The 17194-nt window shown below is 37.5% G+C and overlaps 1 protein-coding gene across 1 annotated transcript in view; it reads left to right on the top strand.

Annotated features, from left to right (window-relative positions):
• The window catches only part of TRAPPC10 (trafficking protein particle complex 10), a 42110-nt gene that overhangs the window by 20898 nt on the left and 4018 nt on the right, over nt 1-17194 (top strand). The window contains exons 10-20 of the mRNA XM_027688936.1: nt 524-600; nt 2969-3060; nt 4184-4324; nt 5330-5442; nt 6487-7001; nt 10703-10844; nt 12135-12293; nt 12999-13228; nt 14423-14523; nt 14884-15010; nt 15989-16159. Of these exons, the coding sequence (XP_027544737.1) occupies nt 524-600; nt 2969-3060; nt 4184-4324; nt 5330-5442; nt 6487-7001; nt 10703-10844; nt 12135-12293; nt 12999-13228; nt 14423-14523; nt 14884-15010; nt 15989-16159 (1868 nt within the window). The remainder of the gene's footprint in view (nt 1-523; nt 601-2968; nt 3061-4183; nt 4325-5329; nt 5443-6486; nt 7002-10702; nt 10845-12134; nt 12294-12998; nt 13229-14422; nt 14524-14883; nt 15011-15988; nt 16160-17194) is intronic.

Genomic DNA, 17194 nt, shown 5'->3' with positions numbered 1-17194 from the left:
TATTTAGACTGACAAAGACCTATAAACTGAGCAAGCTACTTCAGAAAAAACCTTGGTCTTGTTAACCATTTTCCTTTGAAGTACATTGGTTAAAGTAGTAAAATGTCTTCAAATCACAATATACTTCTGTCATGCTGATTTATAAATGCAGCAGTGGGGAGCTGTGAGAGTATTACTTTTGCCATGATATGGTATTTAAGTGGAACTGTGTGTTGTACATTGAATAAATGTGGAGAAGTTAGTGCAGTTACTGTATTGCTGCTTGCCTTTGCCCTGCTGCCCTGAACATCACTCACATGTACACATGAAACAGCCTTTCTAGATCTTTTTTTTTTAGAGCCTGGGGAAAAGAAACTCATGGTCTGTCTCCAAGTGTTAGTGACATTTCCACATAAAATTAATTTTAAGTTTTCTCTCCACTTTGTACTGAAGAAAAAGCAGGGATGGGGTGGGGTGGGATGCAGGCAGGCTGTTCTAAGAATGTATTTGTAAGTGACACCTCTTGTTCTGCTCTCTTCTAAAGCCAATGCATCACAGAGCCCTTACAAGAAACTTAAAGAGGCCTTATCATCTGTAGAAGCTTTTGAAAAACACTACTTAGTAAGTATGACTTTTGCTTATTTACATTAGTTTTGTGTACTTACATTGTAGATGGAACGGGGCTAAAATTTTCAAACCTGAGAAGATACATTGAGAACATAAATCTCTGTTTCCATATTTTGGTATCAAAGGTTATTCCTTGCACACTGAAGGCAACAAGGCTGATTTGTTTTACAGTCAGAACCCTGTACAGGCCCCAAGTTTCAAATATTTGCATTAACTTTAATATTTACAGTTCTGAGCTAGAGGTTATTATCTGTAAGTATGTATACTTAGATATTAAAAAAGCCAATGTCATGGCTATCATATTCTGCTATCCCAAATTCAGAATTAACTGAATTTTTTCCAGAGGAATATTGATATGTGACTTCAGCTGCCTTTTAAATGCTTTAGGCTTGCATCTTGCAATGGGTGTTACATGGTTACAGTTATACTGCTGATTTTTTTTTTTTTTTATACTAACTGTGGGACATCAGTGGAAAAAATGGCATTTCTGTTTCTGGCTGCAGTTTTATACAACAGAAATTCAGATATCTGATACACTATAAATGATCGGGTTTTGTTTAGTATTTAACACTTAATATTATACTTACTACTATTATTAATATTGATTATATAATATTATATCTATTTATTTAGTGGAGAAGAACATAGAATTAGTTAACATTTCCAGGCACAGCTAAGATAATTTATTTGCATTTAAAATTCTAATGATTCTGGAAAGTAAAATGCAACTTTTCAGAGATGTTGAAAGCAAGAAGTGATGAGCTTTTATTACCAGAAAGGGCTTTGTTCTCATTCAATGGCTGGTCTTATGCAACAACCTCAGAATCTTTTTTTAAGACTCTCAAAACTTCTACAAGCATGTTGGCTTGTACCTTAATTTTGGGGAAACATGGCTTTTCATTTGTATGTGTAGCTAGTGTCAAAGACTTCTCTAGTTATACTAATCTGTTAAGGATCAATCACTTAAGTCATTGTAGGATATTGCTGTAAGTTCTTAAATGAAGAAAAAGTGATTTTTCTAGGCTTTCCACAAGAAACATCTAAAATGGCCTGAAAAAGAGCTCATCTTAGGTCATTTTCCTGCCCATAGGAACATATGTTTTCTGATAGGTACTCTGCAAAATATTTAGGCTGTTGGAAGCTCTTAAGGGATTTGTTTTGAAGGGTAGAGTATTTCTTAATACACTAAGTGAAGGAGAATGAGCTTCTCTGGAAGGCTGCTGATAGTCAGAAGAGGCTGCAGGTTTATAAATATGATCATAGAATTACAGAATGGTTTGGGATGGAAGGGACCTTAAAGATCATCCTGTTCCACCCCTTGCCATGGGCAGGGCCTAGACCAGGTTGCTCCAAGCCCTGTCCAACCTGGCCTTGAACACTTCCAGGGATGGGGCAGCCACAACTTCTCTGAGCAACCTGTTCCAGTGCCTCACAGTAAAGAATTTCTTCCTAATACCTGACCTAAACCTACTTTCTCTAGTTTGAAGCCATTCCCCCTTGTCCTGTCAAAATGTGATGTGTATTTATTTATCTGCCCAGGGATTACTTGAGGAAAAAGTTTAGTGGTTGAATACAGTGTGTGTTGTAACTGCTGATTTTGTGAGAAGGGTTTGTTGCTGTTATTACAGCTTAGGGCAAGGTGAGGAAGGTGACATACAGATGCTGTGTGGTTAAGCTTAAAGATGAGTGATAAACTTCAATTTGGGATTGCATAGCTGCAAGCAAAATTCCTTCAAGGCACTCTCGTGAAAACAATTATTGTGATTATAACCTTAGCATGTTGCATTTAATTGTATGTTTAAATACAATTTACTTCCATATACCTAATGGCAATATGTGCAGATTTAGTGAAAGAATCACGTACCATGGTCTGTATGTGGTGGATTTGGTTTTGAAGTATTAGTTGTGAGGCTCTGGGGAAAGCTCTAATATTGTTGTAAATATGTTCTGCTGTGATGTATCCTGGAATGATACACCACAAAATCCTGCAATGATAATCTAATGGCAGATAGTCACTGAGAAAAAGGTGCTTTCCAAAAAGAGACAGGAGCATTCAAATGTAAATAAGTGCTTGGAACTGCTTCTCAGCTATTATTTTGGTGGGTTTGAGTTGCCTTATCTGATTTTAATAGGCTTTTTTTTACTTCTGCTACTTACAATACAGCTATGGGATAATGACCAGCTGTAGAAAACATGAAGGTGACCTGTTACAAGCTGCTCTGTATTGTGTGCTCAGGGCAAATGTGACTCATTCTGGGCATTTTGTTGTAGTAATTTAGTTACTGGCTATGAGATTGTATGAAATACCATATAGCTACTAAAAATATATAAAGCTTATAATAGTTTCTTTTCTTTTAAACAGGATCTGTCCCATGCCACCATTGAAATGTACACAAATATTGGAAGAATTCGCTCAGCTAAGCTTGTGGGAAAGGACCTGGCAGAGTTCTATATGTAAATGAATGTTTAAAATGTCTTAAATGCACTAGCTCTGAAAAGTTTGAATATTATCCCTGAGGAAACTACACAGTATTTGAACAGGAGTTGTAAAAAGTATTTTTTAAAATGCAAACAAACCCTGTTTTCAGGCTGTATTTCAGTAAAAAAAAAAAAAAGCAAAATAGTACTAGCAGTTTCTTTATATCACCTCATGATTTTGAACTTTTACCTTTAATTGCCCCATGTTCTTTAGCCTGATTCTTTCTTCTTCTAGGGAGAAAAGGGCAACAGGATGTGGTGGGAAAGCAATAACTATAAATTTTGAAACAAGTCAGAAGCCACATTAGGAAGCAGGCTATAGTAAATGCAAAGTTATCTTAACTACATTTGTATCTGTATATACCTAAGAAAGCCAGAAAACATGTTTTTGGAGAGTTATCAGTTTCATATTTGAGGTTACAATTGCAAAAATGTTTGTTTCCTTCACTGTGAAACCTAGTGACTCCTAATTTCCAAATATATTTTTTGTGTTTATCCCTGTTAAAATCCACTGAGGAAACCTCCTGCATTGCTTTTCTGTTTCCTTTTATTTTTCTTATTTAGAAGACTTTGGGAGTCCTAAGTGCTTTTTTGGGAAAACGTGTTTGGGTATGCTTCTCACCTATGTTCACTGAAGCAATCTGATCTTCTAGTTGCAACAGATTCTCCTGAATTAACTTAAATTTTCACCTGGGGGAAGGAATAATGTTAGGTTTGAAGGGTACCACAGAATTGCTGCGTGGGGATAAAATGATATTTTCATTGAAGCATTTTTTCTGCTTCAAAATTTTCGAGTAAGCGTAGTTTTAGTTCACTGTCAGAAGCTTGAGATGGCTTTTGTCTCATTTGCTCTGACTTGGGATAGATCTGTATATGAAGCCTTTCGTTGACATTGATTGCAGTTCTACTTGCTTAAGTGAATTGCACAAAGGCAGGCCCATAGTTACCAGCAAAATAAAGATCAAAACTGTTCCCTGCACCTTGTCCTGCACTAACGTGCAGTGTTCCTCTCCCATGGCCACTTTTAGAAAAGGCTTAGAGAGTTTTCACGGCTGCGAAGGTTCTTATATGTTTTCTACTCGTTTCTTTATTTTTAAAGGAGGAAGAAGGGCCCACAGAAGGCAGAAGTCTATCTTCAGGGAGCACTGAAAACTTACCTTGCTGAGGGCTGGGCGTTGCTCGTCACGCACACGAGGAAGCAGCTGGCTGAATGTCAGAAACACCTCGGGCAGATAGAAAAGTATCCTCTGAAAGGCAGAGCCAGAAAAAATCACGACTGGAGAAAATTATGCTTGGGATTATTTTTCTGATGAATCTCTAACTTTAATTTAATAGTAAAGAGTGCCAAACATCAGACAGCTGAGCTGTTTCATGTTTCCATTGTTGCTGTTCATTGGGGGACAGTTGGGTTATTTACTTTTTCATTTTTACTTTTTTAATGTCTGGTTCAATTAACACCTTTTGCATGTGGCTGCTGCTCTCTGTTTTAAACTCCAGGCTCTAGAGAGTTGTGCATCATGGATAATGTCAAATTTGTCTTTAGCTCAGCAGATACCACAGGTGTATTTTGGGGTTTGTTCTGTTGTGCTGGGTTTTTGTTTGTTTGGGTGTTTTTAGAACTAGACAGACATTATACATATCGGCCTCCTTTGCAAATTCTTACATCACTTTTAAACTCTCTTAAATTTTTCTGCTTCAGTGCAAATGCTCCTAAAGAATCTGAGCCAGTAATATTGCATTCTTAGCTAAATATTTAAGTGATCATTTGTATCCCCAGCACTTAAAATTTTAAAGAATATCTTACGACTTAGTTATGGTAAGTGATGCTACAACTGCTGGCAGATTCTCCGCCAAGTAAACTGGAATAAAATCGAATACTCAGGTTATTTAGTGCTAAGTGTTGGGCAGTGTAATGCATGACAGTGGGTCTTTAACTTGCATGCAGCATTTATAATAGTCAAGTAATGAATTTTCTGTGCTCACTAATCATTTTAGATGGGAGAAGATTGCACAGGTTAATAATGGATCATATTTTTAGTAGGTCTGCAGAGGTAATATTGAGATTCTGCAATGCTCTCAGGTGGTAGTAAATCTTCCATTGATTCTCTCCTAGTGGAAGAGTTTGGTGATGATAACATCAGGTCTTGTCTTTAAAGACTAGAAAAGCAGTACTTGAATTGTTTTGTTTTCAGTCAAATTTCTAATTGTTTTAGGTTTGTACCTCATGTTTCCTTAACTTTGTTAGTTATCTTCAAACAAGCAGCCTATTAGCTGGTGATAATCACTTAACAGAAGATGAACGCAAAAGCTTTTGCCAAGAAATACTAGATTTTGCCAATCAGCAAATAGAGAACCAAGGTAAGTCTGCTTCTTAAATACTTAAAACTTAAGCTGCTCTGATCTGATTGTTCCCTGAAAGTAGATTGGGAGGCTTTTTCTGACTGGGTTCATCACCTTGTGTGTAACTTCTGAACCAACATGGTTCTTTACATGTCATCTCCAAAACATTTACAATACTGCGATAATTAAGAGTAGTCAAAGATGAAAGAGTAATTAACATTTTCATTCTGAGTACTTTGTTTTCCTTCAGTCATGTTTTTCTGATTTGACAGTTCTTAATTTATTGTGTGTTGGGTTATTTCAATTGCTGATTTACATTTCTCTCTCATTGCTGGCGTGCAGGTGGCAGCTCTGTGATGATACCTCTGGGATTTTGATGTTAGATCTGTACCCATCCACTTGCAGCTTATTACTTTGTCCATCTTCTCTTTATTCTTCATGCTGCTTCAGTAATATCTTGTTGTCAGATACTAATCATAATTCAAATTCATACGGAATTCCTCCTGTAGATATAAAGACTGTTCATTTTTATGCAGACATTTTTCTTGATGAATGGATGTACCAAAAGTAATATGTTCTTTTAGACTTGCTTCTTAGTAAAGGTTTGGTACTGCCTTAGTGTTGGTTTCAGAATGTAGAAAAGAGAATGAAAACTCCTTGTGTGGTAAAGCTGCTGACTGAAGGCACCAGCCTGATTAATAGTTTCTTAACCTTATACTTGGTCTTGATTTTTATGCTCTGGGAAGTTTGTCACTTTATGCTCCCCTGTTCATCTAGAACACTTTCCATAGTAGTGAAATGTTCAACTTCTGCTTGGACAATCTCTCTTAATTTAGTTCTTTTTAACAGCTGAAGCTGTAGTTTAAGTAACTGTTAGAAAACAAATCTCAGCACCTTTAAGTCTCACGCAAGATAAAAATACTGAAGTATTGATTTGTTGTGAAATGATTCATCATGAAATGTTGATCCACCTAATTCTAGGGGTTAAATTTATAAGAGAAAAGATTTGCTGAGCTCCAGCAGCACTGTAGAATAATAACATCCCTGGTTTTGTCTTTCCAGGTCAGAAGGTTATATTGCCTATGCACTCCTTCGCACAACTGAAAACTCTACATTTTGACCCTCCAAATGCTGTTGTCCATGTGGGTGGAAAGTTGTCTATTGAGTTGACTTTGCTGAGCCAGATGCCCATCCCTGTCCGAGTGGATCAGATTGCCATCCATGTTCACTTCAGCATTGAAAAAAACAGTTACAGGAAAACAGCTGAGTGGCTCACGAAGCACAAAACTTCCAACGGTGTTATCAGCTTTCCAAACGAAATTGCAGGCTTTCCTTTGTCAAGAAACAACTTGCCAGCACTGGAGCTTTATGAAATGTATGAAAGGAGTCCCTCGGACAACTCTTTGAACACAGCAGGAATTATCTGCAAAAACGTGCACATGCTCCTGCGAAGGCAAGAGAGCAGCAGCTCGCTGGACATGCCCTCAGGGGTGACTTTGGAAGATGGGGCTCACGTGTTGAAATGCAGCAACTTAATACTGGAACCAGGGGACAACAAAATAACATTCAGTATTCAGGTACGTTTTTTATAGTTTGGTGAACGTAGCACTTGTGAAAGAAGAACTAAAAATGCTGGCTGAGGAATAGCTTAGTGCTGGCAGGTGGTACCTGTGCTGCTTCCTGTTACACTTGGATGATCCATTCCCCTCATGGCTTTCCTTTTGTTGTTCTACACCTTCATTCCACAGAATCCCTGGAAAGGACGCTGTGGTGTTTATGCTGAAATTTACAGATGACTCTTTTATTTGAAATAATTTGAGTCAGCCTTCCAAAACTTAAACATCTCAATTATTGCTGCCAAAAATTAAACTGATAAATTCCTGTGCAATATAATGTACTGCTCATGAGGTCTGCCTGCACTGTGGAGCTCATTCAGAATAATGTCTAAAAATTTTGATGGAAGTCCTTTTTCCAGCCCTTTAATAAGTGATTGTGTGGTTAAATTTGGTTGATAGCCTGTTCTTCACTGCAGAGGGTGGCAGAATACTTTTTCACTTGATAGATGTGATAAACTTGCCTGCAAGAAGTGTGACAAAGTTAAGCTCAGCTACAAATGTTTGAATTCAGATGTTAGAATTAAAATTTCCCCCATTAGTCATCTTATTCACATAGGAAAGGAGAAGACAAGAACATGCGGATTCTCTGATACAGGAAGACTAAATTGGCATGAACAAATGTGAAAATAGAGTGTCACCACTCTAAATGCCACCCTCAGAAATTAGATTACAGTCCTACTTCTGCCATATAGTGTTGGATATGAAACTTCCTCCATTTCCAATTTACACATACACTCTGAGTCAGCTTAATACTTGGAGTAATCCTTGTTTCCTCCCATTCTTCCCCCAGCAAGCTAAGTACTCCCAGTAATTGCTGAAATATTTAAGGACAGTAGTGCTTATCACTTCTGTTCACGTTGCATTACTACTACATGCCCAGTAAATTGGAAATTGGCAGGCCCTGAGTGCCAGTCCTGGTGGTTGTGGTTGGTTTGTTTGCTTGTTTTTGTGGGTTTGTTGGTTTTTTTTTTAACTTCCCCTCCTTCTGTGGCCTTGCACTTTGTGGTTTGTTTGCTTGTTTTAATGAAATGGGAAAGGCATTTACCTGCTGACTTAGTCCTAGGAAGTGAGATGCCAAGCATTTTCAAAAGTGAGACTTCACCATTCCTTTGGCATTCGAGGAGTGGGGGCTTCTGGCCTCAATGATCATCTTGTTCTGTTCTTTGGGTTTCTTTACTTTCTCTGCCCACCTCTGTAACCCTTCATAGGGAAGTATTTTGTAGAGTTCAATGCTACAGTAATGAACATCAGTTTAGGGAAAATTTGAGTGAGAAAACACTGAGAAATTCAGTGCAGCATCTGAGTGATTAACATGAGATGGGCCAGTGAGGAATGTGACAGGTTTTTCGTAGCTACTTCATTTTCTGAGCGTTATCAAGCCTCTGTATTGGGTTGAGTATGGATGCTGTGAAGAGAAAAAGTGTTTTGCAGTCACACATGCTACATATGCCTGCTGGCTTTGGCATTTTCTAATTGGTTTAAATTAACTGTGGTCCCATTTTTGTCCTTTTATAAAAAAATTTTGAAATAAGAGAATATTTACTCCTGATGCCTAAAAACTGATAACTAGACAGAGCTGGACAGGGGATTTCTTCAGTATTTTTAGCATATTTAGGTGCTCCACACCTGAGATGTTAACTTATCCTTTTCTCTTTTTTCTTTTTTTTTTTTTTTTTTTTTTTTTTTTTTAATTTCTGTCTTGTCATAGAACTTTGTTTAGAGTGAAGGTGAAGCTTTCTGTAGTCTCACATACTCTGCCTCTCCATTCCCCCAGTGCTGGGGCAGAAAGCTGTAGCAGATATCTCAAGGTGGAAGCTGAGCACAAGTCCCTCATGATACAACATGAAATGACAATAATGTCATTTGAACTTCCTAGTGACCTAAATTTTTTAGGTTTCTCAACCTTTCAAAGGACTGGGACAAGTTAATGGGATTTGGATATGTCAGAGGTCTCAGTGGCTGGAAATACAGTTTTCTGTAAAATAAATTAACATGCATGTAGAACAGGATTTCAGATGAAGGAGCATTACTAGAAGAAAGCTGTTAGAGACTTTTCTGAGCAGGCTTTGTGGCTTAGTGGGATCTGAAACAACAGGAGAAGAGATATGGATGAAAAGCTAGACAGAGCTCTGCTTTAAATTTGTCTGGCTCTGCCATGCATCTGGTGGCTACTGGAAGGTGGACAGCTTTACACTTAAAACTTCCCTATTTTCCCAACCTTCTGTTCAAGAAAAGAGCTTTGCATGGGAAGACTGCTCAGGGTGAATCCTGCAACACAGTTATTTAAAGCATGACTTACCTGTCCTCAAAGGGAAAATCTGAGCAGGTTATAATTTCAACAGTGTATTGCTAGATAACATGATGAAACCTCCTCTAAATGTGAGCTGCAGTATTCACAAAATATTTACTGAAAATCTATTGTCATTGTAGTAATATACTGTGTCACTTCTACTGGATTACATAGCTGGCCAGAGGATAGAAGCTGCTGACAGCTTGTTTTCTAAATTTTCTTACAGTAATGCTTAACTGCACTACTTCTGCAGAAACAGGAATGACTGTGCTTCTGTGCTGCAGAGGGAGTTTGATTCTTTCTGTAGATCTTAGACTGATGATCAGCATTATTTCTGCTGATAGCAGTCTTCCAGTATTTTTTTTCAAGCTTTAAAAGAGATCAGAAGGCATTGTCTAAATTCTTTAGACCAATATTCTCACCCCATGTTAAGATTTAAAGTATGTGTATATCTCATGAAAGACTTCACTCATGCTTTTCTGTTTATAAAGTGTTTAAGGGCCAAAATGTAGTGACTTCAATGTCAAAATGCATAATACTGAATTTCAGTCAGGATTTGCTATGTTAATAACTGTGTGAGGTTTGAATGTTGAGTTGTTACAGCTTTTCTCTTTAACTTCTAGACTTATTATTTGGATTTAATTATAGCCAGCATTGGTATTTACATATTACACTTGGTAAAGTGGCCCATGAAAAAAGAAAACACTTCCCATTCCCTAGCAGTAGTAGCTAAGAGCAAATAGAATCAAGAATAAATGTGCTAGCAGATGTTACAGATGTGCTTTTTATATTATAAAAAAACATCCTGAATCCCATTTTTCAGACTAAGGGAAGAGTTTTAAATTAAAGATGTATGTACTACTTTTTGTGAACTTCCACTCAGGGGAATGTATAAAATCAATAGCTTGAGCTGAAAGGTGTGCCTTATATAAGAACTGTAGGATTTTATTATTTTTTTTATGAATTAGCCAAATAAGTAGAAGTATCATTGAAGTACTTCATAATAAAATTATTTTTTCATGTATGTTACACTTGGGGGGAGGGGAGGAAGAACCAACCAAGAAACAAGACAAAATGCACCCCAAAATAACAAATTGACAGCAGAGCTGCTATGTTAGTTTTTCTCATTATCAGTACTTTTTAGTTATGTTGTTTTTTCTTGATTTAGCAAGCACTCTCGAGCTTGCATCTTAATGGGGCAAAAGGTGCTCCTTTGTGAAAATCTTCTCATTTACTCAGAAAAACAAATCTGCCATTTTAATTTACAAATTCAAAGCACCTGGTAAAAAAATGAGCTGTTCTTTAGCAGAGGGGCTTGTTCTAGAAGTATTTCCTGAACTGAAAAAAATCCCTTGCAATGTTTTCTTCCAAGGCCAAAGAACCTGGGACATACACGCTCAGGCAGCTGTGCACTTCAGTGGGAAAAGTACAGTTTGTCCTCCTGCACATTTACCCGATTGTGCAGTACGACGTGTATTCCCAGGAGCCCCAGCTGAAAGTGGAGCCCATGACTGGTAGGTAACAGCTGCTGTGCTGGAGTTGTTTTGATCATTCCTGTTGCCCTCCTGTGGGACTAAAGTGTTTTCTGGCCTGAGTATTACTCAGATTTTCCCTCCTCTTAGTTTTGAGTGTAAAATATATTCTTGCTTTTAAAATTACCCGTTAGTCGTGTCCTGTCAATAATGGCTAGTTTTCAACAACTCATTCCAGTGCTTGGCTCTGGACTTGCGGTGTCACTTGTGAACATAAATTTGAACATGTTGTGGCACTTAAATATCAGGTATGATTTGAGCTGCCACACTGGTTAGAAGTGAATATTTAAATTTTTAAATATTTAAATGTTTTTACTGAGCTCGTTATTTGGTTGGTTTGTGATCAAAGGGTCAATTAGGTTGGAAAAGACCTCTGAGATGATTATCCAACCTGTGACTGAACACCACCTGACTTGTCAGCCAGACCATGGCACTAAGTGCCACATCCAGTCTTTCCTTAAACACTTCCAGGGATGGTACCACCTCCCTGGGCAGCCCATTCCAATGTCTAATCACCCTTTCTGTGAATAAATTGCTCCTAACATGACTCTACAGTCCCTTTGGTACTTACAAGAAATATGTAAGAACTGGTATTCTCTACTAGAGATGATAATAAAAACTTATTAAAAGTGAATACTAAATACATCCATTGCTTTCGGGGCCAGCAGAACATTACTTGCTGTAGAGTTTATCAAAGTTTATAAATGGAAGTTGATAGTGATTGTGTTTTCAGTGTGGCAGCTGAGGAGTTAATATGCATTTTGTGCTGTCATTCCAGTTAAAGGGTTTCCAGAGTGTGGGTGATGGAAGGACATTTGGGCATTAATCAAATTAGCTACCCCTGTGAAATTGGTAGTTGTGATCCTGCGTGCATTCTGGCATTCTTGTTAGGTTGATTATGTAAATACAACATGTGAGTATGACTGGCATCACAGGTGCAAAAACACAAAGCTGTCTACAACCTGGAGAACTTAAAATGTTCACTGAATTCTTTGGGGTTATTGTATTTCACTGAATTCTGTGCTGCCAGAGCTACACAGGGTGTGAGCCAGCTCTTCTAAGCCATCCAAGATACAGTGGGTTTGGCCACTGAACTTTAACCACTGGTTTCCCCACAAGAGATATCTGAGCTGGGTTTAATGTGTTGTGTAACACCAAAACCCCTCACTTGTAAGTTATCCTGATGTGTGATGAATGGTCTGCTAGTGAGCCTTAGCAGTGCATTGTAACCATCTGCTGGAATCTGCTAACAGTTTCTGCTTTTTCCTCCAGACAGCCTTTTGGCTGGCATTCCCCAGAAAGTGAAGTTCACAGTGACCACTGGTCACTACACCATGAAGAGCGGGGACACTTTGCAGCTCAGCAACGCGGACGCCATGCCCATCCTGTACCACCCCGAGAGCAAGGCAGTCATCTATTCCAACACCAGGGGTAAGCAAGGAAGGAAAAATTAACAACCTTTAAAAGCCTGGAAATCCTGAAATAAACCCGTGCTTATTACAGTATTAAGAACACTGACACTGTCTTTTTCAATAGTCATTATTAAGGACAGTTTTAGGGACTTGCAGCTGAGTACTTCAGTGCAAGAAAGGTCTTAAGTTTTCACCCTCAAAGTAGTAGTATGAACTTTTCAGCAGACATAGCTGGACAATTTTACTTTCATGGATGAAATGCAGAAGGCATGGTGAAACTGCTGATGATGACCAAAAATGCTGATGCCTGTGTTTGTTCAATACAAGTTTCCTTTAAGTGAAATTATGAGACCAAGGAGGTGCAGGACTTTGTTAAAACTTCAGTAAATGTCATATGATGGCATAAAGTAGCTCTTTAGCTCGTTTGAAGTTTGTTATCAAATTGTCCTCTTAGTTCTTTCTTGAACATTGGAAGGGACTATTACATGGAACACGGTTACCTTCTGGCTGTTTAAAAAGGATAGAGTGTTATTCCTGCAAAGTTGTGAATAGCAGTTATATTTAAGATGTGCAGATTGTTTATATAAATATACAGATATAGTTTGAAGAGGTTACTGTGGAGTTTTACAACATGGTCGCTCATTGCTGTTTTTGCAAAGGAAGTGGTTATGGCACCACATATTTTTCTACTATTTCTGTTTTCTCCCACTCTACACAATTATAGAAAAGATCTCAGAATCATCACTAAGGATTCAGTCTTCTGAGAAGATCACAAGCATCAGTTTGCCAGTGACTCCTGCGTATCATGTGATTGAATTTGAACTAGAAGTCATGTATTTGCCATCAGCCACAGAATCTGCAGTGGAGAAAGAAAATACTGTAAATAAAGAAAATCACAGAAAAAACAAAGAGAAGCAGAAACAAGACAACTGCATGGCTACTGTTGACCAAAAAGTAAGACGCAGTTTAACATATTTATTTTGAAATTTATTTGATCACAGGGGTAAGCACTTCACAAAATAGAAGTGGTGGTGATGGGGAACTGCTTGTGTGGAACTTATTTTCCCTTAGAAGATGTACATGCAAAAAATCATAGCAAATGTTATAAATATAAAGAAATTGTAAACATAAGCAGAAAGATACACTATGTTTAATATATTGCCAACTGTTCCCCTGGCTAGTAATCTGAGTTTTAATGTTCTAACACTCAGAGTTTATTTAGCATGTGGTGTGTGGTGTTGTGGTGGTCTTTAAATTCCCACTTCTGATTCATGGGAAAGGTATTTCTTCCACTTGCAAAGAATCTGTATGCCATGCTGAGGCACTGAACGCTGTAGTGTAACATTATTTAGCTGGAGGTAGCTTTTCCTCTTAATTTTTATTATGAAGGGTGAATAAAATAAGTAGTAAGGAAATAAGCTGTTCAACTGACAGCAAAATGATCTTGAAACCATCACCTTTCCCAGTGTTACTCCCTGTTAAAATTGACCATCCTTGTGTGTGAGGAGCTGGGTAGAAAGGAATAGCCACAGACCAGCGTTGCTAAAATGTGATGTGACAAAAGTTTGGGTTTTTTACAGCATATAAAATACATTGTTAAATGTATATGCTTTACAGTTGGAAGAATGGCAGCATTCACCTCAGGAGAAATTCTTCAGTCAAATGTGCTGCTTCAAATTAAAAGACATATACGCTAAATATTTTTTAAATATTTTGAGCTTAAATTTAATATATTAAAGTATTAAAAAGACATGTGAGTAATAGATCTTATAGCAATTTATTTGACACTGACCTTTACCAGGTTATTGTATCAAGATGCTAGTGGTACTGTTAGTGTCCTTTTACTTCTTCTTTCTTCTATTCCCCCTTCCTTTATTTTCAGCCTTCAGAACTGGGTATGCCAGTTTCTGTGGGAAAGGTGCTTTGATATTTCATATCCCACTCACAGGCAAACAAAAACCTAATATTTTCTCGGATTAGTTTTTAACATACTGATTTTGTTTGTTTGTTTGTTTCTTCTTCCTGTTCTGGATGCATTAGATGTAGACACTTTGTGAGACAAGTTTTGCTTAGAAAGGAGAAGAAAAGCAAAATCTTTATGCCAAATACCATTATGGATAAGAACTGTGTTCACTTTTTTTTCTTTAGGTGACCATTGATTGTCCTTGGTCGATTTACTCCACTATTATTGCATTAACATTCTGCATCCCTTTTAATGCCAAGCATTCCTTATTGTCAGCTGGCAAACGGTAATGTACTCATTAAGTATTTATTGTTTCTTTCTTCTTATGAAATATGGAGCTGGAGTTTCATTAGTAATATTTATAGCAGCCTTTTTTTTTTTAATATATTTAAGTTGAGCTTTTATTGTCTTCCCTCTGGAAGCATGTGCATTTCCTCTAGTGTTCTTTCATGACAGTAAAACAAATCTGTGGTTTCAGCTCTTTTGGAAATAAGACCACAAGATGAACCAAGCTAGCCTGTTTCTGTGTAGTTATCTGGTTTTGTTTATTGTGACAGAGGGTGTTTTACAGCCTTGTTTTATGGACATGGACTCTCTCAATGTAACGGTTCAGCTTTCATTGAACAAACTGTGTCGCGTTTTTCAGGAAATATGTGCAAGTCTGTGTTCAGAATTTGTCAGAACTCTGTTTCCAGCTTTCAGACTACAGCCTAAAAAATTCTGCTGACTGTAGAGATTTGCAGCTGGTACCTCTCAACCCTGCGTCTCAACAGGTAAAATTCACTTGGTGGTTTATGAGCTCATTGGCAGGACAAGTAGAGGAAAGTTCCTGTTAGTGAAATTGTTAGCACTACTTCTGCATGTAGATTTTGTTACAATTAAGACTGATAGCTGAGTTAGGTCAGACCTTTGTAGTTCTCTGAGTAAATTGATTCTTAAGGATGCTTTGGACAGCATCGACACCTGTAGATCTCAGAATAATTCTAAAACTTGCAAAGATTATTAGATAAGTTTTCAGACTTGTTCATCTCATGCAAAGCACTATATACCTGCTTGAACAACAGCTATACAAATGTAATATCACCGTTGACATTTAATGTATTCATCTTATGGCTGCAGTTTGTCATTAGGTTTTAGGAAAAAAATCAGGTGGACACAGTGTTCCAGTTAAATACAGCTGTAAACTAGTTGAGTTGCAGAACAGTTCCTTGTCACAGAATCACAGAATGGTTTGGGTTGGAAGGGACCTTAAAGATCATCTTGTTCCAATGCCCTGCCATGGGCAGGGACACCTCCCACTAGATCAGGTTGCTCAGAGCCCCATCCAGCTTGGCCTTGAACACCTCCAGGATGGGGTGCCCACAACTTCCTTGGGCAACCTTGAAGTTTCTTTCACCCTTGTCTGAACATATTAAATTGGTCATTCTTGGTGCCTAGGAAAAGTATGTAAGGACATATTAATAAATTTATTAAATTTGACTTTTGATTAAAATATTTCCCAGGCATGTTTGAATGTGAAGTGTTCCCTTTTGAAACACTTGATTCTGACAGTGAAATCCCTCCTTTTAAACGGATGTGCGTTGTGAAAAAAAAATCACTACTAGTTATTTTGGTTGCATATTTCCCTAATGATTTACTTAATTTAATTTTATAAACTATGTTAATGCCAGAACAGACTAACATATATATGTGCATTTCCACTTGTTTTTCAGAGGAAGGAAGGAGCTAACACTCTAAACATTTTCTTTCAGGTCATATACAGTAAGCAATCAATATTCTTTGTATGGGAATTGAAGTGGACAAAAGAGCTTCCTCTCTCCTTGCAGTGCCTGTTTTCAGTCAGCTTTTGTCCAGCTACCTCTGAAGAACAGTCTCTTACCCTGAAGCCGTTCACTTATGAATTCCAAGTGGAAAATTTTTTTGTGAGTATACCACATCTTAACTGAAAAGGGTTTCCTAATATGTGGAAAGGGAAAGTCAAGAAATATATTAGGAAAGTTCCGTTTACATCATGAGATTAATACTTGCTTAGAATCATTGGAAAACCAGTTTGTGAATGATACATCTGCAGCCTGGTATGATATAGTGGAATCATATCCTTGCCACAGGAATGTGGTTGGGGCCTAACACTTGCTCTTGGTCTTGTTTAATTTTTTTCATGTTTTCATCTTCCTGGATTTGTGCCATGGAGACTCTCTGTAGATTACTGAGCTGCTTTTTCCCTGCTGTCTTAAGACTGTGCTCTCCAAAGCAAATTGCAATTTCCAAAAAATCTGTGCTATTGAAAGCATCTGAGTTGTTTTTTGTAGTGCTTGAGATCAGCTCCTCTAATGAAATATTTAGGGTTTTCTAGGCCATTATCTTAAATGTTTCTCCTTTCCCCTTATGGACGAACTTTTTATTCCTTTGATCAGCTAGGAAGTTTATAGGCTAGAAAAAAATTCCATTAATAGGAGCTTATATCAACATTATTTAATGTCATCTCTAAATTCACTGTTACCCTTTGTGATGATTAGGCAAAAATTAGCATCACGAGAAGACTTTCATTGGGTTAAATCCTTTTGTCTGTCTTCAGTGTTGCTGCATTTCCTACCTGCTTATTGCAAACTGGCTTTGAAGCAATGTTTTAAGTGTCTGTTTACCTGCTGGCATGTAACAAGCATTTGTTGGCATCTGTATCAGCACCTTTCTGGAGTTTTTAAAGAGAACTAGCTGTGTTAAACAGTGGGGGTTTTGGTAGAAATTTAATTTTGTAGGAAATTAGTTCTTTGATGTGGGCAGTGTTATTTGGGGGACTGTGAGCATAAGAGGGGTGAAGTAGTTCTCCTGTATTACTCAGAATTACTCTTCCTGTAAAGGGAGGTGCTAAGAAACTAATAAAAGAATTTTAAATAGTAAGATTAGTGTCCATTTAGGAACATTGAAAGGCTGAGTTGAAGCACAAAAATGAAGGAAAA

The sequence above is a fragment of the Neopelma chrysocephalum genome, unplaced genomic scaffold (assembly GCF_003984885.1).
Source record: "Neopelma chrysocephalum unplaced genomic scaffold, ASM398488v2 Primary Assembly neopelma1_76, whole genome shotgun sequence".
NCBI classification, from domain to species: Eukaryota; Metazoa; Chordata; class Aves; order Passeriformes; family Pipridae; genus Neopelma; species Neopelma chrysocephalum.
The sequence above is the reverse complement of the archived record's forward strand: the minus strand, read 5'-3'. Positions and strand labels throughout refer to the sequence as shown.